Consider the following 23,491-nt stretch of genomic DNA (forward strand, 5'->3'; position numbering starts at 1 on the left):
GCTGTCTGCAGTCCTGCCGGTGCAAGCAGCCCCCTGCCCGGTCCCCGCTCCCAGCAAAAATGACACGGCCTGGGTGTTTGGCAACATGGTTTACTCAGCTGAGGCCCGTGCAGGCAGCAGCACAAGGCAGGGTCACGGCAAGGCACGGGACTGGTGCAGGCAGAGACTGGCAGGGAGGGCACAGCCCCTGCAGCCCACCACCAGGCTACGAGGGCTGCCGGGACCCCCACGCTGCAGCCAGCCAGACCGCACCGGGGATGAAGGTGGGCACGCAGTGGGGAGATGAAGGATGTATGTGGGGGGGCAAGATGGGGAGCTGTGTGGCCCCTGCGCATCCTGCCTGCCCCCTCGCTGTGCCCCTATCCCTGCACGCCCCACCCAGGCCCCCTGCTCCAGCTCTGGCATCCCATGCAGCCCTGCTTGTGCCCCTCATCCTGGGCTCCAGCCGACCCTGCTCCTTGCTCGCCATTGCTCCTGCCCTCCCCTAGTGTGCAGCAGACACTGGCCAGGCTGAGCTTCCCCTGGTCCTCCTTGGTGGGGATGCTGCTGCAGATGTCCCCAAGGCAGCAGACAGGCTGGATTGGCACAGGGATGAGGGGGACACAGCCCACCGGCTGGCCCTGAGAGCAGGCTGGGTCCTTCGGGGACACTGTGTCACCCTGCCCAGGGAATGGGGGGGATGATCAGTCACCCAGAGCTGAGGGCATAAGCCACAGGGTGCCCAAGGTGCCCACCTTGCCTTGGGACCAGAATAGCGAAGTGGGACAGGAGCTGCCCCTCCATGGGTGCATGGTCCAGCCAGCAGCCCCCAGCCAAGGCACCCTGGCAGTGGGGTCGGGGCCCAGCCCCAGCCCATACACCCCAGCTCCATCCCCCACGGTGAGCTGGCAGCCCTGGTGGTCCGCAGCCTTCCTGGGGGCAGAGCGGCTGGGCCCCATCTGCCCTGTCCCCCTGCTGCTCCGGCAGGTGCCAGGGCTACAGCCAGAGAGAGAAGGCACGACGGCTGCCTCAGGGCACTTGGGCGGAGAGCAGGGGGCCCCGTCCACCCCACTGGTAGAGGGTCAGCGGGGGGGCTTGGTGGGGACCCCCAGCCCCACCAGGGCTGGGCAGCCGGCAAGCAGAGGGCAGGGGGGCCACCCAGCAGCGCTGCATCCCTGCTCCGGGGACAGCGGGGACAGCCAGTGCCCGGTGGGGGGGTCCCCACTGCGGCAGGAGGGGGGTGCAGGGCACCGTCACGCCGTCAGGTTGTGGGCAGACTTGGAAGCACCCTGGGCCCTCTGGATGACGGCCGGGCACTTCTCCCGCCGCAGCAGCTTGTTGTTCTCGAAGAAGCCCTCATTGCGGGGCACCCCGTGGGAGCCGTCGGGGAAGGTCAGGAGACCTGGGGAGGGAAGGGAAGGGCCAGGAGTGATGGGGCAGGGACCAGCACCCACTGGGGCCGGGGACAGAGCTGGAGGGACAGAGTGGGAGACACTGGCCAGGGCCATGCTGAGCTGGGGCCACACGGCTGCCTGCACCGCACCGCCAGGCACTCACCGAAGCCGTACACGCGTCCGCCTTTGAACTCGCCCTCAAATGTCATGTTGTCACAGCGGGTGAAGACGCCAACGCCATTGAATTTGCCTTGTACAAACTCCCCCTCATACCTGTGTGGGACGAGCTCCTGAGGCAGCAGCTCTCCGCGGCAAGCAAGGATTCCCGGGGGAAGGTGTACACGGGGGTGCCACACTCACCTGGAGCCATCGGGGAAGGTGAGCACACCGCAGCCGTGGAAGAGCCCGTTCTCAAAGTGTCCCACGTAAGCAGTGCCGTCAGCAAATGTCAGCTGCCCGATGCCGTGCCTGCGACCTAGGTGAGGGCAGAAGTGGGCAGTGCTGGATGGATGGAGCCAGGACCCACCCCAGCACGGTGCTGGGTGGGAACGCGGGGGCTGCTCGGCCCCCGGCGCAGGCAGCACCATCCCCTCCTGCTCCATCTCACCTTCCTTCCACTCGCCGCGGTACTCCTCCCCGTTGGAGTAGGTGAAGGAGCCTTTGGTGAGGGTCATGGTGACAGCCTCCAGCAGTGCAGGGCAAGAGCTGGCAGGGAAAGGTGCGGAGGGTGACTGCTGGGTGGGGGGGAGCAGCCCAGAGCCCCTGTGTCCCCTCGGCTTGCGGAGAGGCTCGTGTCTGCCCCAAGGACAGCTCTGCTGGGGCACGCTGCAGACAAGGAGGTGACCCCAGGAGCTCAGCCACCCTGCCCAGCCCCTGAAACACCAGCTGCTGGGTTCGGGTTGCTGCCCGCACTGCTGCAGGGCTCTGGGTGATGTGAGCCCACGGGGGTCACAGCCCCGTGAAATGTGAGTGAGTGGCAGGAAGAGGAGCCTGGCAGGAGCTGGGTGCCTCTGGCATGGCTCCCCAACGGGACCTGAGGGGGTCCTGCCCCATGGCAGGCTCAGGCCACGGAAGAAACAGGCATTTGGAGATGAGATGCTTGCCGGGTTGTGCTCTATGCCAGCTCTTCAGGGGAGGGAGCAGAGAGCTTGTGGGGCTTCCAGCTCCAGCGTGGAGGATGGGCAGACGCAGATCACCCCGCAGGGATGGAGTGGCCGCTCCTCCTAAGAGAGAGAGCGGAGAGAGGACCCTGGGGCTCCAGGGCCTTGCTCGGCTCCTGAGGGTTTGCAAACCTGCCTACTAACAGCAAGCAGCCCCCAGAGTCCTGCACACCCCCAGAGCCGCTGCTGTACAGCACAGCTCTCCCCAGCACCCAGGAAGGCATCACCATGGAGCTGGCCCTGCAGACAGGCTGGGCGCTGCCTCTCCAGTGGCTCCCAGCACAGCTCAGGCAGTGCCTGTGATGGGAAGGGGCTCCCAACTTCAAAAGGGGGGATCCCTGGTTGCACCGAGCTGCGCATCCCTGGAGAGATGGGTGCTGAGCCACACTAACCAGGCAGACGTGGCGCCCGGGAGCACTGCAGGTAACTTGGCAAGGGCTTTGTATCCAGAGGAGAAATGGCCCCCAGCCAAGCAGAGCAGCGACTGAATAGTGCTCTCTGCTGATGGCAGACACCAGGAGCTCAGCACCGGCTCCCCAGCCTGCAGCCTGCCCAGCACCTCTGGGGACACCTCCAGCAGTGCCAGGAGGAGGAGAGGGTGCTGCCAGGGGCTGTTAACGCCTGCTGCAGGGGAGGGCCCCTCCACCAGCACAGCCTGTGCCTGGACCTGCCACTTCATACGGGGGGCGGGCAGCGTTTGCCCCGTGAGCAGCCCAGCCTGCCCAGCAGCTGCACGTCCACCCGCTGGCACGCACACACGTCGGAGCCTTGCACGCACAGCACCCGCAGCAAGCAGGGGCGATGCGTGCGACTCGGTCTGGGCCGTGCACGCCTCCACTCTGAGCACACGACCTGCCCGGGCCACGAACCCACGGGCTGGAGCCACGCACGGGGGCGAGGGGTGCACCACTCAGCTGGGCCACACACCTCTGGGCAATGCATGCCCACCCTGCCCATGCCACGTACCCACGGAGGACACATGCACACGCCACTTTATCAATGCCCCGCTGTGCCCATGCACCCGCGGCCGATGCATGCACACCCCGCTGCGTCCATGCACCCACGCCTGATGTACCCACGGGCAACGCACGCGCGCCCCACCGGGTCCATGTACCCGGGGGCGGTGCACACACGCCCTACCGGGACACGCGTGGCGATGCCCGCAGGTCCGGTGCCTGCTCAGGGGCGGTGCGGACGGGCCGGGCAGCGCTGGGACCCGCGGCCCGCGCTCACCTGGCTCCGCGCTCGCCGCCCGCACCGCTCCCCACCGGGGTCCCGCCGAGGGGCGGTGGCACGGCCACCTCCCCTGCCAGCCCCCCGCCCCGCCGGGCGGTGCCACGCTGCCAGCGTCCATCCCCGCCCGCAGTTGGCTGTCTCCATGGCGACCGCTAGCAACGCGGCTGTTCATTGGCCAGCTTCGCAGCACGCCCTCGCCAGCCTCCATCTTTATGTGGGGCAAGGCGTGGCGGCAGAGGGGTAGCGTCTCTACGCTACCGCCATCTCTGCGAGGGGCAGTAGGGGGCGCTGCTGCTCCCGAGCGGCCATCTTTGTGTGGGGCACCGGAGCCAGCCCCACGGTGAGGGCGGGGGGCCGGCAGACCCCCTCCGCGGCCCGCACGGACAAGCGGTGTGAGGGGCCTCCGGGCGCGCGTCATCCGGCACCACGGCCGCAGCCGGCCCCGCGGCGGGCCCTGTTCCCGCTGCAACGCTCGGTCTGGGCGTGGCGTGGCGGGGGCGGAGCAGCCAATGGGGCGTGGCGGCGCGGTGACGCAACCGGAAGCGGCGGGCGGCGCGGCCGGGCGGGCGCGATGGACGAGACGAGCCCGCTGATGTCGCCGGAGCGGGCGCAGGCCCCCGACTACGGGCTGCCGGGCGCCGCCGTGCGCGCTCTCCCGCCCACCGTCCCCCCGCCGCCTTCCCCTCCCGGTTCCCCCGGCGGTCGCGACCGCGAGCGGCAGCCGCTGCTGGAGCGCGGGGCCCGGGGCCCGGCGGCGGCGCAGGCCCAGGCGGCGGCGCAGGCGGCGGCGCAGGCCCAGGCGGCGGCGGCGGCGGCGCAGCGGGAGCGTAACGACTTCCCCGAGGACCCCGAGTTCGCCGAGGTGGTGCGGCGGGCCGAGCTGGCCAGCGAGCGCGGCATCTTCCCCGAGCGCATCTCGCAGGGCTCCAGCGGCAGCTACTTCGTCAAGGACCCGCAGGGGGTGAGCCGGCCCCGGCCCCGTATGCCCGCCCCGGGGAGGGGGGGGGGGGCGACGACGACGACCGCTCGTCGTGGCCCCCGAGGCCTGCGAGCTGAGCGGTGCTGGCCGGGAGGAGGGCGCTCCCGGGGAAACTGCTGATGCTGGCCCGGGGGTGGCCGGCCTTGAGGGGCTGGTAGGAGCGGCTGGAGCCGCCCTGGGCTTCCCCGGGGAGAAGCGTAGTGCGGGCAGCTGTGTCCAAGTGGTGCTTCGGCCTCTACTGTGGCTCTCCTGCCCGGAGAGGAAGGGTCACCCTCTGCCCCTAAGCCTGTGCATCAGCATCTCCTGACCACGATGACTCCAGCCCTAGGGCTGAGTCTCTGAGTTTTTGACCTGTGACACTGGACTGAGATATCTCCTCTGTGGTTGCACGGTTGATATAATCAAGGCAAAGTCCGTACCATATATCTGGTCAGCTGTGTGGCAGCTGTCTCCACGCCACTGATGAGCTGTGTGTGCGGCACAGGGCAGCTTGTCTTGTGACCTGCAGCACTCAGTGCAATTATGTGAGCTGTTGCTGCTTCCTGTAACTCCCTCGCCACCCGTGTGCCGGGATGCTTCCTGGGAAGCAGGACTGGGCTCATTGCTCTCTGGTGTGCCCTAGTTTTCTTACTCCAGCTGGGGTCTGGCTCCTGGAAGCTGTCGCAGGCAGGTCCCAGCTGAACTGGTGGGCTGTTGGGCAATACACGTTTCCTCCTGCCACGCTCCTGCTCCCTTCCATTGCCCAATACAAGAGTGTCACTGGGGTGGGTGGCTGGATGAGCTGCCTGGGGGTGGCAGGGCAGAAACTGCCTGGCTGTGGGAGACCCGAGCTCAGGGAGGGCTGGTGGAGGATATGTGCAAGAAGTCAAAGTCTGTGTGCCTGGCCATGTCACCTGGCAGGTTCTCTGACCTGCCCTGCTGTCAGTGAATATGGTGTGTGTCTGGTTTCTGTGGCTTGCTGCCCAGGGTCACCAAAACCTCCTTGCTGCCAGCATGGGAGGGAGCGCATTGCGCTGCTGTGGTGGGCAGGTTAGGGCAGGGGGTGAGGGCATCAGGGGAAAACCTTTCCTCTTGTACCTGCTCCCCTCTGGGCTGCCGAAAGCTGATCTGTCCCAGCTGGGATGTGCTTCCCCAGGCCCAGTGGCTGCGATTACCCCAAGTGCTGACTGTGCCTCTGGGCTGGCCTGGCTCCCTCTGCCTTGCTGCTGGGGCCAGGCAGACCTGTTTTCCCTGCCAGTGTTGCTCCCAGCACAGGTCCGTCTGGAAGGGGACGCTGTGCTGCCAGGCCTCTGGCCTCTGCTCCCGCACTGTTCCTGCCTGGCTGGGCCTTGCTCTACTGGACTGGCTCCACGGAGCACAGGGCTCCATGCTGCCAGAGCTCCCAACAAGCCTCTTGCAGGCTCAAATCCAAGGACATGTTGGCAGTTGTGCACCTTCATGTGGGGCTGATGAGTGGATTGCCTTCCTGCCTGCTCAGGGGAAGTGGCTCTTCTGATTTGAGGATGGCTGAAGTGCTCCTGTTACCTCAAACCCTTCCTCTCCCTCTTCCTGGTGGACAAAACCTTGCTCCTGCCTGCCCTGACTTCTGGACCCTGGCAGACTGGGATTGCACTGGGATCGCCTGCTGAGGTGGTAGGACTCATGTCCCACTTCCACGTTGTGGCAGGAGCTCAGCTTGGGGAAGTGCCACCCACTCAGTCCAGAGCCAGCACCAGTCATGGGGAGCAGGGCTGGTCGCGTGTGCTGCTGAGTCACCCCAGGGCAGCAGCTGCCAGCCTGGAGCCCCCAAGGGGGGAGTGGCCCATGGGGGCAGGTGGCCTTGCTCCTGCCCCAGCCCTTGTCTCAGCTGTGTGGCTTGGCAATGCTGGCTTGGTGACGGTGCAGCACCTAGCACAAGGCTTCTGTGCCCTCTGCAGCGATGGGGTACCTGTGCTGCTGTCACCGCTGTTGGGTCGATGTGTGTGAATCTGGATTGAGGGGCTGGGGGTGCTGCTCGTACTGGCTGGTGGCCAGCTTGGAGCTGCCTATGCCTTCTTGCCTACAGTGTACCCAGAGAGCCAGTCCCTCTGCTGTCTCTAGCTGGCCCCCCCAGCACAGAGCCCTGGGCTCCTTGGGGTCCTCCAGCTGCTCAGCTGTTCTCATCCCATTTCCTCTGGTCGGTTTGGGATCAGCTCTATTCAATGGATTTTGAAGTCAGGGCAGGGATCACTATCCCCCTACCTCTTCTGCATGGACATAATGAGCAGTGGTGAGCAGTAGCTCTCCCCAGCCATCCAAAGGTCACTGCAATGGGACTGGGATGGGACAGCATCATCACTGGTGTCTTCTGGGACAACGATGGTCATTTCCAGGTGCATGAACTGGGTATGAAGGTTTCCAGGCAGCACCCTGCTCCTGTGGGACAGGGTACTGGCTGGGGAAGGGTCCCTTCCAGCCCCTGCCTGCCTCCCTCCTGGGAGCTGTGGGGTCTGCCTGGTCCCAGGGGATGGTTATTGCCCCAGTGGGGGGCTGTTGTGGGCCTGTTCCTGAGTGTTCCCACTGTGGGCTGGCTTGGGGGGAAGCATCCTGACTCTGCCAGCTGCCTTGAGTTAGCCCTCCTCTCTGCCGCTCACAGAAAATCATTGGCGTCTTCAAGCCCAAGAATGAGGAGCCGTACGGACAGCTGAACCCCAAATGGACGAAGTGGCTGCAGAAGTTGTGCTGCCCATGCTGCTTTGGGAGAGACTGCCTCGTCCTCAACCAGGGCTACCTGTCGGAGGCAGGTGCCAGCCTGGTGGACCAGAAACTGGAACTCAACATCGTTCCCCGCACGAAGGTGAGGGGACAGCTTCCGGGATCTCCTCCTAGGGAGGCTTTTGTTTGCTTCTGCACAGCTCTGCTTGCACCTTGTCTTGTGACACTGCTGTCCTTGGAGATGTCACGTTGAGAGCTCTGGATTGGGACTGCTCCTACTCAGGCTGTGGATATCCTTGTGCTGGGCAGAGCCATGGGAAATGCTGTGTCTTGGTTTTATCAGCCAGTCCTGTGACAATTGTCAGGTGTCCCTGCTGACATCTGTGCTCCTGTCCCCCCAGGTGGTGTATCTGGCCAGCGAGACCTTTAACTACAGTGCCATCGACAGGGTGAAGTCCCGAGGAAAGAGGCTGGCCCTGGAGAAGGTGCCGAAAGTTGGCCAGCGCTTCAACCGCATTGGTCTGCCACCCAAGGTAGGGCTGCCGGCCTCCGTGCCTGCCTGTGGCTGCTTTTCTGTCCTCTGTGGCTTCCTGTAACACAGCCTCTCCTTGCTACAGGTGGGTTCCTTCCAGCTCTTTGTGGAAGGCTACAAGGATGCTGATTACTGGCTGCGACGGTTTGAAGCTGAGCCGCTCCCGGAGAACACCAACCGGCAGCTGCTGCTGCAGTTCGAGCGGCTGGTGGTGCTGGACTACATCATCAGGAACACAGGTAGGGCTAGCTGGCTGCCTGGCATGGGATGCTGCCTGCTCCTTCACACCCTGCCAGCTGGAGAAAGGAGCGGGGGGCAGAGGCTTGGCATCTCTTCACAGTACCCAAAACAACATCACTTGGTTGCTGCCAGGTGGCAGCTGCCTCTGGACTCCTGTGGCTGCCCAACACCGTGGCCATACTCTGGCTTTCTCCCGAGCCAGGGATATGTGGACCTCTCCAGTCTTCAGGGGTGGTTGTGTAGGGCTCTGGGTAGAGTTTGGGCCTAAAAGTGGTCTGTCTCACTTCTGGGTCAGAGGATGAGTAATCATCTGCCCAGCATGATGCAGGCAGGCCCTGGCACTGACACAGCTGGTTTTATCTCCCTGCAGATCGGGGCAATGACAACTGGCTCATCAAGTACGACTGTCCCCTGGACAGCGCGGGCGTGCGGGTGAGCAGCTCTTCCCAGGCAGGGGTTCTGCACAGGGTTCTGCTTCTGCAAGCTGCCTGCCTGGCCAGCGGGTCAGGGACTTCCCAGCTGGTTTGGGTTTCTGAGTGTGCAGAGGCCTGGTCTCTTTTCTCCTGGGCCTTTCATTGCCCTCTGCATGGGTGGTTTGTGACCTAGTGGGACTTCTTGAGGATGCAGCTGGGCTCTGTGGGGAAAACAGGTGTTGCTGGACCTGTGCATCCTTGGGGTGAGGCCTGGGGAGGGGGGAGCAGCTTTGTCCCCCTCCCACCCAAAGCAGATGGTGTTTCCCCGCAGGCAGGGGGCCATGCTATGTGTGAGGGGCTGCTGTGTCTCTGTGGTAGCCAGGGCAAAGATCCTGGCAGTGGGGCTGCAAGGAGCAGGAGAGGGGCTGTTCTTGGGGGGGGGGGGGGGGCTCCTTGTGACATGCTCCACTTCTTTCCAGGACAGCGACTGGGTGGTGGTGAAGGAGCCCATCATCAAGCTGGCTGCTATAGACAATGGTTTGGCCTTTCCCTTGAAACACCCGGACTCCTGGAGAGCATGTGAGTCCCTCAGGCTGTGCCAGGGCACCTGGCAAGCCATACAACTCTGTGCTCGAGCATCCTCCTCAAGGGCTGAGAGTGGAGAGGGCTAGGGCTGTCCCTGTGCAAACCTTCTGGCTTCGTGGGCAGCTCTGCCTCAGCAGAGGCTGTAGGAAGTGAGTGCTGGACCCTGTGTCCCAGATGCAGGTGATCTGGCACCCAAGGGCATGTGGCACCATCCTTTGCCTTCCCCAGCTCTGATGTCTCCTGCTTCCTCTCGCAGATCCATTCTACTGGGCATGGCTGCCCCAGGCCAAAATCCCCTTTTCACAGGAGATCAAGGACCTGATTCTTCCCAAGATCTCGGACCCCAACTTTGTCAAGGACCTGGAGGAAGATCTGTACGAGCTTTTCAAGGTGAGCTGGGGGAGCGAGTGAGGATGGCTTGGGAGGAAGAAAAGCTCTTACAGGGCTTTGACAGGGGAGCTCCCTGTCAAGACCGCAGGGGACAGAAAGGTGGCCAAGCTCCTGACAGTGTTTCTGGGCTGAGGCATAGCAGGGTTATCCCTCTGCCAGGAGCTGAAGATTCAGTGTGGGGAGAAGTTAGGAAACTTGTGTGACAGGAGGAGAGGGGCTTGCTTGGGGAATAGGCATCTCTTGCATGGTGTGGGGCAGCGGGTGGATTCCACTGTGTTCTCTGCTCTCTCTCTTGCAGAAAGACCCTGGCTTTGACAGGGGACAGTTTCACAAGCAGATTGCGGTCATGAGAGGCCAGGTAAGCTGTGTGCAGGGAAGGCAGATGGGTGAGGCGCAGAGCCTCATCCTGCCTGCGTGGCAGGAAGGGTGCTGGGGTGGATGCTTTCTGTTGCTCCGGCAGGGCAGCTCAGGCATTGCTGTGTTGTGCCATGCAGATCCTGAACCTCACTCAGGCGCTGAAAGATGGGAAGAGCCCCCTGCACCTGGTTCAGATGCCACCTGTGATTGTGGAAACGGCACGTTCCCACCAGCGCACGGCTAGCGAGTCCTACACACAGAGCTTCCAGAGCCGGAAGCCTTTCTTCTCATGGTGGTAGCTGCGGGAGCTGCGGGCAGGGCTTGGCCGCCTTGGACTAGCACTGCAAGAGGAGCCAGGCTGCTGCTGGCTCCTGTGGCTGGGACTCGACCTTCTGAGTAGAGCAAGCAGGTGCGGCTGGAGGAACCTGCAGCTGAACTGGAGGAGCCAGGCAGGTCGGGCACGGTCGCTCCCCAGCTCCGTTGGATCTCGGTGCCCTGCCTGGGGCAGAGCCCAGGGGGAGGTGTGGGAATCCTCTGGGAGCTATGGTGTGGCTGGGACCCTGCCCTTGCCTCCCTTCCTCAGCCTGCATGCGGTTCTGAGCACCCCTGCTTGGGGCTGGGATGAGCAGGCTGCCCGGGCCAGGATCCGTCCAGCCCTTTACACCAGCCACTGGCCCTTTTCTTCCCTGCCGTGCCTGCTGCCGGGCTGGGAAGGCCTGTAGGGGGTTATACCCCCTCCCTTTCCCTGAGGGTGTTCTGTACTCCTCCACTGTCCCTCCTCTGCCCCAACCCTGTGCACGCTGCTTTCCTCAGGGGGAGTTCCTGCTGCCCGCTGGCGCAGTGGGGACCGCAATGAACGGCTGTTCTCTGGCTGGTGGCTTGAGGAGGGGACATACGAGGGACAACTCACGGGGCTGGCTTGGGTGCAGTTAGACACAAAGGGGAAAGAGGTGCTAGCTTGTCCTTGTGAAGAGCAGGTGGCTCTAGGAGGGGATGTAGCTTAGTGCTGCCCCCCAGCCTGTGGGAGCCCCCCCCACAGCTGGAGAGGGCTGAGAGTGGGTGTGAGCACCCTCTCCCCCTCTGCTGCCCCAGTCCACACCTTCTGCCAGGTCTCCACAGCTGCTCTTGCTTGGCTTTTGCCCCTGCTCCCAGCAAGCTCCCTGGCTGCTGTGCAGCCAGCGTGATGCCAGCCTTGTCTGTGCCTGGGGCCCCTGTGAGGGGCAGGGGGCTGCTGGGGAAGGGCCCGAGGGGCTCTTCTGCTGCATGGGTGGGAGGTGTGATAGGAGCATGGGGGGGCCAGCATGGGCTCCTGGCTGCCCTGGTGCTGACAATCTCACAGGCCTACTGTGGATGGGTGAGGCAGCGAGCCCTTCTCTCCCTAGAAGCTGCTGAGCTTGTGTTGTATAAAACAGTACCAGGGCTGCTGCCTGCATCTGCTTGCCTTGAGCTGTGGCTTTTCCTCCTGCTGGGGGAAGCTGGTGTTGGGTCTCGCTATCCTGTTAGCCCATCTTTGGGGGGTCGGAGGGAATGAAGGCAGGTTGGGGCTCTGCTGCTTGAACCTGGGAGGGGAGAGCAGCTCCCTCATCTCCTGTGCGGGGAGGGAAGGGGCTTGGCGCTGGCTGTGCGAGCACAGGGTGGGCAGCAGTGAGACCCCAGCTCCCCAGCCAGGCCCAGCTGCATCTCTGACTGACCCAAAATGTATTGTTCTAATGCACTGTAGAAATGTATGTAATGTATTTAAACCATGCAACTGTCTGAATAACAGAGCTGCCGTTCAGCTGGCCGCCTCCTCTGTCTCCACAGCACCCTAAAGCAGGTCAGGGCCGTTTCCCTTGCACCAGGTCCAGTAAAGGTCCTGCTACTCTGGGGGAAGGCCAGGGGTTGGCAGGACACAGCCAGAGCCTCACGCAGCCACCGCTGTCCACTTTTTATTAACCATCGCACCCTGTCCAGTACGCTTAGTGTCCTCAGAGAGCCTGGCTGTCCCAGCACCCGCTGTCCAGCCGCCCCGTTCCTCCACAGCCTGTCATCTCGGAGCTGCTACATCGACCCTGAGGGCGCCTCGGCCCCGCTGCCACCCTCTGGTTCCTTCTCCGTGATCCTGCGGGGAGAAGGCGCGTGTTAGCGCTGTGGCCCGGCCGCTCTTCCCCTGTCCTCCCGCTACCCCCCCCCCCCCCGCCGCCCTGTCCCGCACCTACCGCAGGCGGCCAAAGCGCCGCAGCGCTGCCATCCCGCCGCCGGGCTGGGCCGGCCGCCGCCGGAGCCGCCGCAAGGCCCGCGCCATGCGCCGCTGGCCTGCGTACCGCCAGACGAGGCGGGCGCGCTCCTCGGCCTGCTCGGCCCCGCCGCTCCGGAACAGGCTCCGCAGCTCCGGCAGCCCCACGCCCTGGAAGATGTTGGCCGAAGCTCGCTTGCGGCCGCGGGTCGCGGGCGCCGCTCGCCCCGGAGGGTCGCTCACCACCGAGGCTGGCGTGCCCATGGCCCCGGCCGCTGCGGGCACTGGAGAGACGGCGTCAGGTTTCGCTCCCGCCGCCCGGCCCGGCCCGCCTCCCCCGGGATCCGGCGCGGATGCCCGGTGAGGAAGGGCGGGCGGTGAGGGAAGGACGCGCCGCGGCCGCAGGGAGAGGGCGGGCCGGGACGCCGGGCAGGAGGCCAGCCGCGCGGGCGGGGCCGCCCGTGATCGCGGGAGGCGCCCGGCTCGGGCCGGCGCACGCAGGTCCGGTCCCGCCCCGCCGGTGCCCGGGGCGCCGGGCCCCGCCGTGACCCACTTTCCCTCCGCGCCCGCCGGCCCCTCGCACGGACCTGGCGGTGGCGGCCAGCGTGGGTCCGCCGAGTGGCCGCTGCGCCCCCGGGGCCGCGCCGCTCCGCTCCGCCCCGCCGCACCGGGGTCCCTCCGCTGCCCCGCGCCTCGCGCCACGTTCATTCACCCGCCGCGCCCCGCCGCGCCGCGCCGCCAATCCGCGCCCGCCTCCCGCCGCCAGGGCCAATCGGCGCCGAGGGGCGCGGCCGCACCGCCTCTCGGAGGGGGGACACGTAGCGCCGGTGACGCCATAGGCGGAGAGGCGCGGGGCGGGCGCAGCCCCGCCCCCGGGCGGAGCCCCGGCGCTCGTCACGCCGAAGGGGAATCCCGGGTGACGTCGAGGGGAGCTCCGGCGCGCGCCGCCCGCTGGCCGCCACGCGGGGTCCCGGTGCGCTCCCCTCCGAACCCGCCGCTGGCACCGGCCGCCCCCTCCCACCCCCCCGACCCCGCCTCGTCCCGCGACGACCACCCCCCCCCCCGCAGCGGTGGGACAGGATGGGCGCGGCGGCTCCCGCCCGACGGCGGCGGCAGGCATCCGCTGCGGTCCGCGGGTGTCCGGTGGGCCGGCGGGAGGCGCGGAGGCGGGGCGGGGAGGAGAGAAGAAGAGAGGAGAGGAGAGGAGAGGAGAGGAGAGGAGAGGAGAGGAGAGAGGCCCCTCGCGGGGAGGACTGTTAAGCGCCAGATGTTTGGCAACGGCTGCGGGAGGAAGTCGCTGCCGGGGCCCTGAGTCCCGCCCGAGCCCCGCCGGAGCAGGCAGGGCCCCGCCATGGCCCGCACGGCTCCCCCGGCAGTACCGCCGCCCCCGGGGCCGCCGGCCCGCGGCTCCCTCAGCCTCCACCGTGCCTACCTGCGGAGCCCGCTGGGCCTCCTGCGCCTGGGGCAGCTGGCGCTGGGCGCTGCCTTCTGGGTGACGGTGGCGGCTCACAAGTACGAGGGAGCAGCTCACTTCGCCCTCTTCGCCGCTGTCCTGGTCTGGCTCCTCACCTTGGCCCTCTTCGGGCTGAGCCTGCTGGGGCGCTGGGAGCTGGTACCCTGGCTGGGCTCCCGCTGGCTCCTCACCAACCTGGTGCACGACCTGGCATTGGGCGTGGGGCTCTACGCGGCCGCCACAGGCATCATGGGCTACAAAGCTGGGCAGAAAAGCTATTGTAACCTGCCGGGCTACAGCCAGCACTGCCTCTACAACGCCTACCTGAGCGCCTCCGTCTGCGGGGGCATTGCTGCCTGCCTGTATCTCTTCTCTGGGCTCTACTGCCTGTCACGGCGCTGCCGGGACCAGCGCGACATCATCTGAGACCCCGCGGCACTCAGCTCCCCTTCTCTTCACCCACGGATGGAGCACAGCCCCCCTTTGGGACGAAGTGACCCTGCCGCCTCATCCCCTCCCGGCTGACTGCACCATGCTTCCTCCAGAGACTCCTGCGCAGACAGACAGACGGACAGAGGCCTTCCCCAAGCACGGCTTCTCCTGCATCCCACCAAGACAGCATGGACACCCGGCCGCTGCACAGGCCCTTCTCCCACCCCCGGACAGATGTAGGTTATTGCAAGTGGAAGGACACAAGTGAAGAGCCCCTAAGAGGGACCCTAATTTCTGGGAGCCCCCCTGGGCCCCTGCCCAACTCCCTTGGCCTTGCAGATGCTGCGTGCTCAGGTGGGTGCCGACCTGTCCCCAGGGTGGAGGGAGACTGGCCTGGAGGAGCTGAGCAGGGAGCAGTGGCGTGTTAGTGGGGTTGGGTGGGCATAAGCACCCCCCCACACACCCCGACCCGCAAGCAGCCCCCTCCTGCCATTCCCAACTGCACGGTGCCTCCACTGTTCCCTAACGGAGGCTCTGATCTCGGCTTCCCCATTCCGGGCCCCTCGTCCTGTCTGGCCTGAACACATCTGCCGTCTTGCCGGAGGCCCGTGGGGCTGAGCCCCTCCCTGCCCTGCGCTCCAGGCGTGTGGAGACACCCAGGTCCCATGCAGCCTGATCCAACATCGCCCCAGGACACGCTGTCCTGTTTGGGGGCTGAGCCCGCGCAAGGCAGCAAGGTCCCCATTGCTGCGGAGCGAGGGGAAGGGAGAGTGGGGCGATAGCCTGATCCGGTGACCCTGGCCAGGGAGAAAATTCCTGCAGCCTTGGAGTTTGTACTGCCCTGGGATAGGGCCAGGCGTCCCTGGGGTTGAAAGGAGCAGGGCACCAGGCTGTTCTCTCCCCTGCCCTCCTGCAATGAGGTTTGTGGCTCTGAGCCGCCCCGAGCCACCGAGCCTGCCCTGGGGCCCAGTTGCTCCAACAGGGACAGGCACAGCCTCATCGGCAGCACTGCAGACTGGCCCGCAGCCCGGCCTGGCTCTGCGGCACTTGGTTTATCATCGTGGAAAACTCTCATCTCTGGAGTCTCTGGCTCCATCTTGGGGCCCTGCGCTGCCTGGAGACCGTGGCGAGGTGGAGGGAAAGGGTGAGCGCAGCAGCATGGCGGTGCAGGGCTGGCTGGCGCTGTGGCCGCGGGGAAGCTGGGGCCAGGCATTGCAGGGACACAGCCCGTCTGGGGAACAGGAGAAGAGGACACTGGCAGTGCGGCCAGCCCAGCCCTGGATCAGCCTCCACAGCCCGCCGGGTGCCAAGCCCTGAGGAGGCTGTGTACGGCCGACTGGAGCAACGGGCAGCCCAGAGATTGGGAATTTTTGGAGGAGCACCACACTGGGGCTGCTCTGCCACAAGCCTTCCGCACCCTGTCTGGAGGCAGGTCCTCCCCGTTGCCCCCAGTTACTGCGTGGGCTCGGCTCAGTGGGATGGGTGTCCCCAGCAGCTGGCCACAGGCTCTGGCTGTTTCCTGGGGTTCCCTGGTGCCTTTTTTGTGGTGGAGAGCAGCAGCTGTGATCCCCCTGGGGCTTGGAGGTGTCTGGGGTTGGCACTGGGTCACTGCTTCCATCATGAGGTGCTGTCCCAGCCCATCCCCCCCCTCGTGCTTGAGGGCAATGCCAGCCCCCGGACCATCCACCCCTTCCCTGGGCAGGATGTGCTGTCCCTGCCCTGTGTCTGGGCTGGTCCCCGACACCACCTGTCCCCGCCTGCTCCAGCGCAGCCCCTGGCTTAGGCTGCCCAAGGTGCCCAGCGGGGCTTCTGCCACCACAAGTGCCTTTCCCTGGCTTTCTGCAGCCCTATCTGTTGTGCCACCCCTGTCCCCCTTCAGTCCCCTCTCTGGTGCCTATGGATTCACCTTCCAAATAAAGCAATGTTGGCGCTCACTGGGTGTCTGGGGTTTTGTGCTGGGGCTGGGACCTGCTGGGATGGGGCATGAGCTGAGATCGCACCTGGCTCTGTAGCCCTGCTCGCTGGTGCCTCTCTGTCTGGAGCGTCTGGCCGTCGTCACAACATCCTGGTGTGCTCTGGGGTCGCTCCTGGTAGAGAGGTTTAAACCTCTGTCCTTGGGGACAGTGCTGTCCCCAGCCTGCTGCTCCCTCCAGAGATGAGGCACAGTCTGATGCTTGTGTGAGTGCTGGGTGCAGGCAGCTCCTGCTGCCCATCGGTGAGGAGGGAGGCTAAGTCCCCAGGGCCGCAGGGACACACTGGGGACAGGATGGAGCTGCATTCCTATGGGCTTCATCATGCCAGCTGAAAGGGCTCTGTGTCCTGGGGCAGTGATGCCTATGCAGCTGGGCCCCCGGAAAGCTGGGGGCAGGCTGGGGGCAGCCAGCGTCTCCTGGGGCTGGCTCCGGCCCTGGGCTGCACTCTTGGGACAGGGATCAGCCTTGGACCTCTACTCACAGCTGGGGCGTCACCGGCCCCCCCAGCCCTCTGCCCACAGGACATGTGCCCTGCTCACCAGAGGCTGTGGGCAGCCCGTAGCAGCGTTGAGCCCTGCGCTGCCCTCATAGCCTGAGAGTCAGCATAGGGTTAACAAAGCTGCACGGAGCGTATGGGATGGCATCCCCCTCTTTCGGCATGCCCAGGGTCCCTGGAGCCAGCAGCCCTGCCCTACTGCAAGCACCTGGCAGGACAGCCTGAGGTGCCCGGCGCGGTGGGAGCAGGACCGCAGGCTGCTGTGTGAGGCAGCGCCGGCGAGCCAGGGCTGGGCTGCTCTGGGGGCATGGAGGGGCAGCGGGTGAGCTGCCAGCCACGCTCACGGGCCTGGCGGAACCCCCCGCTCCTCCCAGGGACCCCCGGTGCAGGGCTGGTCTCTGGTCTCTCCCCGTGGAGAGGCGGCCTCGCAATGGAGCCCGTGGGGACAAACCCACGGTGCCCCGGTACGGCTGGGAGCAGGCCGTGCTGAGACCCAGACTGGGGCTGAGCCCTGGACCAGGATTAGACCTGGATCAGGGTCAGATCCAGATCAGGACTGAGCCCCAGATCAGGGTCAGACCGGGATCAATGCCCAGCCCTGCACTGGGACCGGACCCAGCCTGGGACTGAGTTTTAGACCGGCCCAGACCCGGATAGGGACCGCGCCGGGACCGTGATTAGCCCCGGGTCAGAGCCGAGCCCCGTATCTAGACCGGACCCACCGGGCCCGAGTCCCGGCCCCAGGTCGGCCCCGAGCCCCACGCCCAGACCGCTCGCAGGACCCAGAGCACGCACACGGGCCCGGGCCCCGGCACTGCCCGGCCCGCGGGGGCGATCGGCGGCGAGGACGAGCTGGGCGGGGCGGAACCTTCGCCGCTTCCGGGGCCGAGGCCTCTTCCGCCCCTTTGCCCGCGCAGGGGTGGGGCTTCTGCTTGTGTTTTCTCGTCCGGCTCTTCTGATTGGCTGTGTGCCAGCGTCGCGGGTGAGGTCACGCCGCACCTGGCTGCTTCACGGAAGTGTGGTGTAGCGTAGGGCTGAGCTCGGCGGCGGGTCCGTCCCGGTCCCGCTCGGCCCGTCATGCAGGCGGTGGAGCGGGACGGGGCGGCAGGCGGCCCCGAGGGGGCGGCGGGGGGCGTTGAGGCCCCGTTGGAGCCGTCGCCGCCCAAGGCCGCCGCCGCTTTCGACCTGCTGGAGCTGGTGCGGAGCTACCGTCGGCTGGAGCTGTACCTGGAGCCGCTGCGGGACGCCGCCGAGGTCGTCCGCTCCCTCCTCCGGTAGGTGCGGGCTGGGCCGGCACCGAGACCGTTCCCGGAGCCTCGCGTCCCTCACCCTCCCTCCTCTCCGCAGGTGGCAGCGGCCCGTGTGCTCCCTCCTCGTCTGCCTCGGCCTCAACTTCCTCCTGCTCACCCTCGGCCAAGGTGCGTGTGGGGGGTACGGGCCCGGTCCCCTCCCCGGACCCTCTGGGCTGACGCTGTCCCGTCTCTTCCAGCCGCCTGGTACTCGGTGCTTGCCTTGTTGGTCGTGGTGCCGGCCCTGCTGGGCTACCTGCAGGAGACGTGCCGGGCCCGGCCCTCGGAACCGGAGCTGGTGCGCAGGAGGTACCACAGCGTCCGCCGGGAGGACCTGCGCAAGGTGCAGCTCTCACGACAGGAGGCCATCGCCCAGGTCAAGAGCTTGTGAGTGTCTGGAAACCTCCCGGCCGTGGGGCTCCTGGCGCCTCTGCAGCCATGAAGGCTTCTCTGTGGCTGTGGAGGGCCTGGGCTCATGCCAGCCTGGTCACCGTAAAGCATATGAGTGTGTGGGAGCCAGGGTGTGTGTTTGTGGGGCCTTTTTGTCACTGTGAGGTCTCATTTGCAGCCTGATCCAGCTGGAAGGGTTCCTGAACGGGATGTGCTGCAGCTGCGAGGCAGTGTACCGTGTGCTGTACTGGGAGAACCCCACTGTATCTTCCCAGTGAGTAGTACCGGGTCAGGCGTCCTGCCGCGGGCTCAGCAGGGACAGTGGCCCAGCCAGGCCTGTGGAGCTGCGTTTGATGTGTTTGGTACTTGGAGAGAGTGGGTAGAGGGCCAGATAAAGGAAGGGGGCTCATGCTGTGGTATGAGTTGCTCTGTCTTGATTGCAGTGTCCTGCTGCTCCTTCCCAGGTTTTATGGGGCACTGCTGGGTTCTGTCTGCATCCTTTACCTGCTGCCCCTCTGCTGGGTCCTGGCCATCCTCAACAGCACCCTCTTCCTGGGCAACACCCAGTTCTACCAAGGTAAGAGACCTGCCCTGGAAGTTGCCTGTGTGGGAGGGATTCGGGAAAGGCCCTCTGGAGCCAGAGATCCTGCTCTGGATCTCTCCCAGCACCCTCCTGTGAGCCCAGTGTCCTGTGTCGGGCTTTGCCATGTGACCCGATCCTGCCTGAGGGCAACGATGTACTAGGGATGGTGCTCAGCAGCCCATGGTGGGTGGTGGGGAACTGGGGCTCAGCAATAAGATGTGAGAGTCTCTTACGATGTGTGTCCTGGCCTGGGTGCTGTTTCCTGCTCTCCTCTGCACTGTGGCAAACCAGGGCCTGGCAACGCAGCCTGTGCATGAGCATCATCACCCTTCTCCGTCCCTGACCCTGCTCTGCAGGACTTGAAATACTCTTGGTGCCTGTGGCAATGTGTGACGCAGGCTTGTAAACGTGCTGTCGGAGGGGAGGAGAAGAGCTGGAGACGCTCCCTGTTTTGTGGCATGTACTGGAGGAGAGTTGGATGAGATCTGTGTGGCTGGGCCATGACCAAGGCCCCTGCTGTTCCCTGTCCTCTACTGGGGCAGGTGGTGGTGGGGTTCCTTGCTGCCCTAACTTTGACGTGTGAGCAGAGGAGGTCTCAGGGTGCCTGATGGGTAAAGGTTGTATGTCCCAACGTCCCATCTTGAGCCTTGGAGACTGGCTCTCATATCTGGCTTTTGCGTGGTAGGGCTGGGAGGAGGGAAGTGCCACCCTGCTCCAGCCACATTCCCCTCTTACCAGTGATAATGGAGCTCAAGGCCTCGATCGAGCAGCGTGTGGGCACCAAACCTCTCGAGAGCGCTCCAGAGCCTGCCGAACCCTTGCCAGCTGCTGCCCCCCTGGATCGGACCCCCACACCCACCAGCACAGAGGTGAGAGAGGGGCAGGGCTGGCAGTTGTGGGGTGGGAGCTGCAGGGTCAGCTCTTTGGTCTGACTCTGCCTTTGTCTCTCTACCCACAAACTTCTTTCAGCTGCCAGCTTTGCTGGAAGTCTGTGAGCCCCTTCTGAGTTACTGGGGGGCTGCCCTGCTGTGCTGGGTGCTTGGCTCAGTCCTCTTGCTGCTTGTAAGGGTGCAGTCTGGGGAGGCAGGGGCTCACCTCACCTTCTGGGACTCATGTCTTCTCAGGGGGCTGCTGGGGGCCTGGTCCTTTGTCCTGGAACCTGCTGCAGAAGTGTGAGCCCACCTTTGGACAGGGGTGGGGGTACAGCAGGACTAGCTCTGAGAATCTCTTGCAGGACCTTACCCCTGGCAGCGTGGAGGAGGCAGAGGAGGCAGAGCCTGATGAAGAGTTCAAAGATGCTATTGAGGTTTGAGGCTGGTGGGGCTGGGCTGTGCCTGCAGGGCAGCTGAGGTGGGAAGGGGTGAGGGCCTTGATGGGCAAGCTGGGTGCTCAGGGAGGGTGGCTGTGGGGCTGGGTGCCTCTGACTCCATCTGTATTGCCTCTCCTCTCTGTCCCATGCTGCGGGAGAAGGAGAACCAGCTGCTGGTCATGGTGAGTACTGCCATGCCAAGGTGTGCAAGAGGGGCATCTCCTCCCAGCTGGAGCCGGCAGCCTTTGCCTGGTTTGCCAGTGGCTTGTGGTGATGCCAGGTGGAGCATCCTGTTTGTTGGGTGGCCATCTCTGGGGTGGGCTGCCCTGTGGCCCTCGAGCGCACCCCCAGCCACCCCTCTGCGTTCAGCTGGCTCTGCTTTCTGCAGGAGGATGACGAGAGCTCTCAGTGCTCTGCAGATTTTGACCTCAACCTTCCAGACAATGGTTTTATGAGCAAAAACGAGGTGATCCGCAGCAAGGTGTCACGTCTGACCGAGCGCCTGCGCAAGCGCTACCCCAGCAACAACTTTGGTAAGGCTAGGAACAGGTACTGCTTGGGGGAGCTCAGCAGAGTGGGGTCTGTGCCGCTCCCAGCAGTGACCGCTGAACTGGGAGTGGACAGAGCAGTGTGGTACCTGCTAGGGTCGTGCTGACACCTCCAATGACCTCACCCCTCCATGGGGAGGATGTTTCCAGCCCTCCTGGGAAGGGCAAGGATGGGAAGGTGCAGCAATGTCATCTCCAAACTGAGCCTTTACAACAGCCATGGGTGTTCCTGTACCTCTTGCTGTCCCTGGCAGCAGAGCCCTGCCTGACTTCTGCTCTCTTTCTTCCAGGGAGCTGCACGGGCTGTGCAGCCACCTTCTCTGTGCTCAAGAAGAGGGTGAGTCTTCAGCTTCTACCCCAGCTTGCTGCCTAGACCTGGGGCAGAAGTCTTGTGCATGTCTGGCTCACCTCAGTCACAGCCTGGCAGCAGATGACCTCAGCTACGTGCTGGGTGTTGTCGCGTGCCTAATGGTGCCAGGGATCCCTTGTGCTGCGGAGCCTTTGTCTATTTGCTCCTTTGGAAGCTGCCTCAGGCCAAACCTGCATGTGCTGGTGTAGAAGGTGTCTGCTCTGTGCCCTGGTTTAGCCCATTTCTTGTGTCCTGAGAGCTTTCCGGTGAAGCAGAGCATGGGTCTGCTTGTGGGAACTAGAGGAGCAAAGCCCACTGTGCGTGTGATGCTTGGTGCACAGCCCCCTGGGCAGTTCTGGGAAGGGGGTATCTCTTGTCCCCTCCAGACCTGCATTGCTCTCTTCCTGCTGCCTCCTGGTCTCCAGACTCGTGGCCCCCTCCCCTTACTCCTGGGTTAGTGTCATATACGTCTGGGACTGTCTGGGGCTTGCATCCCTCCAGAGTTACAGCATAAGTGATATAGATGGCCTTAAACCTCCTGGAGCCTGTGCTCCCAGTGCTTTCTCAGGCTGGGTGCAGGCTGCCTGTGATGTTAGAGCATGCTTGAATGCAGATCCAGCGTTAGGCCTGGGCGGTTTGTCCAGGTGGTGTTGGCAGATGACCCCTCTGCTGTTGCTGTCGGGACTGGAGGAACAGGGAACAGGGAACGCTGTTAGCAGTGCTCCAGCACTGGAGTTTGCCGGGGAGGGCTGGGAGCAGGCCCAGAGTGGTGTCTCACCTCCATCTCTGTCCACAGCGGAGCTGCAGTAACTGTGGGAACAGCTTCTGCTCCAGGTGTTGTTCCTTCAAAGTCCCCAAGGCTGTGATGGGAGCCACAGGTGAGTGGAAAGGTAGAGGAGGGCAGAGCTCCTGCTCCCACCTGTGCTGTCTGCTGCAGGGATTTGTCCCAGCCCTGGTGAGGAGGGTAGACAGGACCTGCCCAGCACAGTCTGGCTTGGGACAGAGTGGCAGTGGGTTTGCAGCTCTGTGGCTGGAGTATCTAGCCCATGGTGGGGAAGGGGAGCATCTCTGATGCCTGCTTTCCTTTCCAGCCCCGGAGGCTCAGAGGGAGACGGTGTTTGTGTGTGCTCTGTGCAACCAGGTGCTCATCAAGTGACTGAAACAGACCCAGGCTGCCTGACACCCGGGACAGTGGGCAGCTGGGAGCCCAGGCTGCTTGGTTCCCAGCGTGGCATCACCCTGCCAGAGGATGCTTGTGCTCGCTGTTCCTCCTGCCAGCGCCAGGCTGGGGGCAGACGAGCCCTCCTTGCCATGCAGCATCTGCCGCACCAGCTGGGTCCCTGCAGCAGAGCATTGCCCACAGCCGTGCCCCTGTCCCTGTGGCTGTCCCCTGGCAGCTGCTCCAAGCCCTGGGCGCTTCCTGGCACTCACTGCACCCTGCCACGTGCTTGCCCAGGCCCTGTGGCCTGGCTCAGTGATGGAGGAGCAACCCTTACCACTTGTGGTCCTACCTCCACCTCCTGGGTGGGGCAGAACAACCTCAGGGCTCTGTCCCTACCTTTCCCAGCACTGTGCTAGGTCACTGTATTTTTGGGATCAAGTCAGAGCTCCACCTGCATTCCCAGGAGATGTGGTCCTTGGTCCTGGCTCAGCTGAGACCCTGCTAGTCACTCCTGTGCTCCTTGGCCTCGCTGCCTGCAGGTTTAGTCTTTCCCCCTATATTCGGCTGTAGCGTGGAGGAGGCAAGAGGTTAAGTTTGGGCTGGGCTGCTTGGCCGGGTCTCCAGCTGCAGCGTGAGAAGAGCCACAAGTTGGTGCTGCTCTGTGCGCTTAGTGACTGCTGCTTTTTACTACAGATTAATATATAAGTGTATATAGAGAATGACCAATAAATCTCTTGCCCTCAGCTGGCTCTTGTCTTATCCCAGGTCACCCTGGCACCTCAGCGGAGGTGGTCACGGAGAAATGGTGGGTCTCTGCCACCAGCTCCCCTTGCTTACTGGAGTTTTCATCTTCTGCCATGCTGTGGCCTTGCTTGCCCCCGGGCAGGGCTGTGTGTAGCTGCCCCTCCTCGGTTGTGCCAGGGCCACATCCTGCTCAGCTCTGCCAGGAGCTGCTGGGCTTTTTCTCTGCCTCCCAGGGCTGTTTGTTTTCCCCTGCCCAGGCGGTGGTCCCGGCAGCTGCCTGCACGCACAAGGGTGACATTTCGCTGTGTGAACAGCAAAGCTCACAGCTATCCCAGGAATGTGACCCTGACTGCCACGCAGCTGGGAACGGCCATGGCCTGGGTCCCTGCCAGTCAGCTGCAGCTCCCCCTGGCCAGGGAGTCTGGGGGGCAGCTGGTTGGCATTGCCCAGTGCCCACCAGGTTGTGATGCCTACCAGGCTGTGACACCCACCAGCCTGAGATGGTGCTGGGGCCCCAGATCTCGCTGCTGATTGTACACCCTATGGCCATGGGGCAGCCCTGGGGGCAGCCTGAGCCCTCCTCTTGGCTGCGGGCTCGTAAACCCCTACC

At 64.6% G+C, this 23,491-nt stretch overlaps 5 protein-coding genes across 7 annotated transcripts; 3 read left to right on the forward strand and 2 right to left on the reverse strand.

The window, feature by feature from the left end:
* Positions 1-76: 76 nt before the first annotated feature.
* Positions 77-3,864, reverse strand: MORN4 (MORN repeat containing 4). Of its 2 annotated transcripts, none has more exons than XM_075758147.1 (5): positions 3,767-3,864; positions 1,981-2,078; positions 1,734-1,848; positions 1,537-1,646; positions 77-1,381 (listed from the first exon to the last, which is right to left on the reverse strand). In XM_075758147.1, exons 2-5 carry the CDS (start codon positions 2,045-2,047, stop codon positions 1,233-1,235), a joined length of 441 nt encoding a protein of 146 aa, XP_075614262.1. In that variant the 5' UTR covers positions 2,048-2,078; positions 3,767-3,864; the 3' UTR covers positions 77-1,232. The 2 variants fall into 2 exon arrangements, with proteins under 2 accessions (XP_075614262.1, XP_075614263.1); XM_075758148.1 differs by having other exon boundaries at positions 3,674-3,805.
* Positions 3,865-4,086: 222 nt separating this feature from the next.
* PI4K2A (phosphatidylinositol 4-kinase type 2 alpha) lies at positions 4,087-11,715 on the forward strand. Its single transcript, XM_075758150.1, has 9 exons — positions 4,087-4,730; positions 7,363-7,563; positions 7,823-7,954; positions 8,039-8,192; positions 8,564-8,625; positions 9,086-9,185; positions 9,448-9,581; positions 9,880-9,939; positions 10,076-11,715. The coding sequence occupies exons 1-9, from the start codon at positions 4,341-4,343 to the stop codon at positions 10,235-10,237; spliced, it is 1,395 nt and encodes a 464-aa protein (XP_075614265.1). The 5' UTR covers positions 4,087-4,340; the 3' UTR covers positions 10,238-11,715.
* Positions 11,716-11,853: 138 nt separating this feature from the next.
* AVPI1 (arginine vasopressin induced 1) lies at positions 11,854-12,904 on the reverse strand. The gene is made up of 3 exons (XM_075758152.1): positions 12,741-12,904; positions 12,137-12,428; positions 11,854-12,039 (listed from the first exon to the last, which is right to left on the reverse strand). The coding sequence occupies exons 1-3, from the start codon at positions 12,859-12,861 to the stop codon at positions 11,979-11,981; spliced, it is 474 nt and encodes a 157-aa protein (XP_075614267.1). The 5' UTR covers positions 12,862-12,904; the 3' UTR covers positions 11,854-11,978.
* A 156-nt stretch (positions 12,905-13,060) lies between these two features.
* Positions 13,061-15,972, forward strand: MARVELD1 (MARVEL domain containing 1). The gene has a single exon (XM_075758151.1). It carries the CDS (start codon positions 13,505-13,507, stop codon positions 14,030-14,032), a length of 528 nt encoding a protein of 175 aa, XP_075614266.1. The 5' UTR covers positions 13,061-13,504; the 3' UTR covers positions 14,033-15,972.
* Positions 15,973-17,423: 1,451 nt separating this feature from the next.
* On the forward strand, positions 17,424-22,880 carry ZFYVE27 (zinc finger FYVE-type containing 27). Of its 2 annotated transcripts, XM_075758153.1 has the most exons (12): positions 17,476-17,781; positions 17,855-17,925; positions 17,997-18,183; positions 18,365-18,460; positions 18,651-18,763; positions 19,508-19,638; positions 20,004-20,075; positions 20,240-20,260; positions 20,467-20,611; positions 20,917-20,963; positions 21,772-21,853; positions 22,067-22,880. In XM_075758153.1, exons 1-12 carry the CDS (start codon positions 17,585-17,587, stop codon positions 22,129-22,131), a joined length of 1,227 nt encoding a protein of 408 aa, XP_075614268.1. In that variant the 5' UTR covers positions 17,476-17,584; the 3' UTR covers positions 22,132-22,880. The 2 variants fall into 2 exon arrangements, with proteins under 2 accessions (XP_075614269.1, XP_075614268.1); XM_075758154.1 differs by lacking the exon at positions 20,240-20,260 and having other exon boundaries at positions 17,424-17,781.
* Positions 22,881-23,491: the final 611 nt, after the last annotated feature.

The sequence above is a fragment of the Balearica regulorum genome, chromosome 7, assembly GCF_011004875.1.
Source record: "Balearica regulorum gibbericeps isolate bBalReg1 chromosome 7, bBalReg1.pri, whole genome shotgun sequence".
Classification (NCBI taxonomy): domain Eukaryota; kingdom Metazoa; phylum Chordata; class Aves; order Gruiformes; family Gruidae; genus Balearica; species Balearica regulorum.

Bases quoted from the DNA above. Each gene is read 5' to 3' on its own strand.
- ZFYVE27 (XM_075758153.1), top strand. From the start codon at position 17,585: ATGCAGGCGGTGGAGCGGGACGGGGCGGCAGGCGGCCCCGAGGGGGCG. The intron at 18,461-18,650 runs GTGAGTAGTACC...GCTCCTTCCCAG, and splicing joins AACCCCACTGTATCTTCCCA to GTTTTATGGGGCACTGCTGG. The intron at 18,764-19,507 runs GTAAGAGACCTG...CCCTCTTACCAG, and splicing joins CAACACCCAGTTCTACCAAG to TGATAATGGAGCTCAAGGCC.
- MARVELD1 (XM_075758151.1), top strand. From the start codon at position 13,505: ATGGCCCGCACGGCTCCCCCGGCAGTACCGCCGCCCCCGGGGCCGCCG.
- AVPI1 (XM_075758152.1), bottom strand. From the start codon at position 12,861: ATGAACGTGGCGCGAGGCGCGGGGCAGCGGAGGGACCCCGGTGCGGCG. The intron at 12,429-12,740 runs GTCCGTGCGAGG...CAGTGCCCGCAG, and splicing joins ACGCTGGCCGCCACCGCCAG to CGGCCGGGGCCATGGGCACG. The intron at 12,040-12,136 runs GTAGGTGCGGGA...TTCTCCCCGCAG, and splicing joins CGGCGCTTTGGCCGCCTGCG to GATCACGGAGAAGGAACCAG.
- MORN4 (XM_075758147.1), bottom strand. From the start codon at position 2,047: ATGACCCTCACCAAAGGCTCCTTCACCTACTCCAACGGGGAGGAGTAC. The intron at 1,849-1,980 runs GTGAGATGGAGC...GCCCTCACCTAG, and splicing joins CCGCGGCGAGTGGAAGGAAG to GTCGCAGGCACGGCATCGGG. The intron at 1,647-1,733 runs GTGAGTGTGGCA...CGTCCCACACAG, and splicing joins ACCTTCCCCGATGGCTCCAG to GTATGAGGGGGAGTTTGTAC.
- PI4K2A (XM_075758150.1), top strand. From the start codon at position 4,341: ATGGACGAGACGAGCCCGCTGATGTCGCCGGAGCGGGCGCAGGCCCCC. The intron at 8,626-9,085 runs GTGAGCAGCTCT...ACTTCTTTCCAG, and splicing joins TGGACAGCGCGGGCGTGCGG to GACAGCGACTGGGTGGTGGT. The intron at 9,582-9,879 runs GTGAGCTGGGGG...TCTCTCTTGCAG, and splicing joins ATCTGTACGAGCTTTTCAAG to AAAGACCCTGGCTTTGACAG.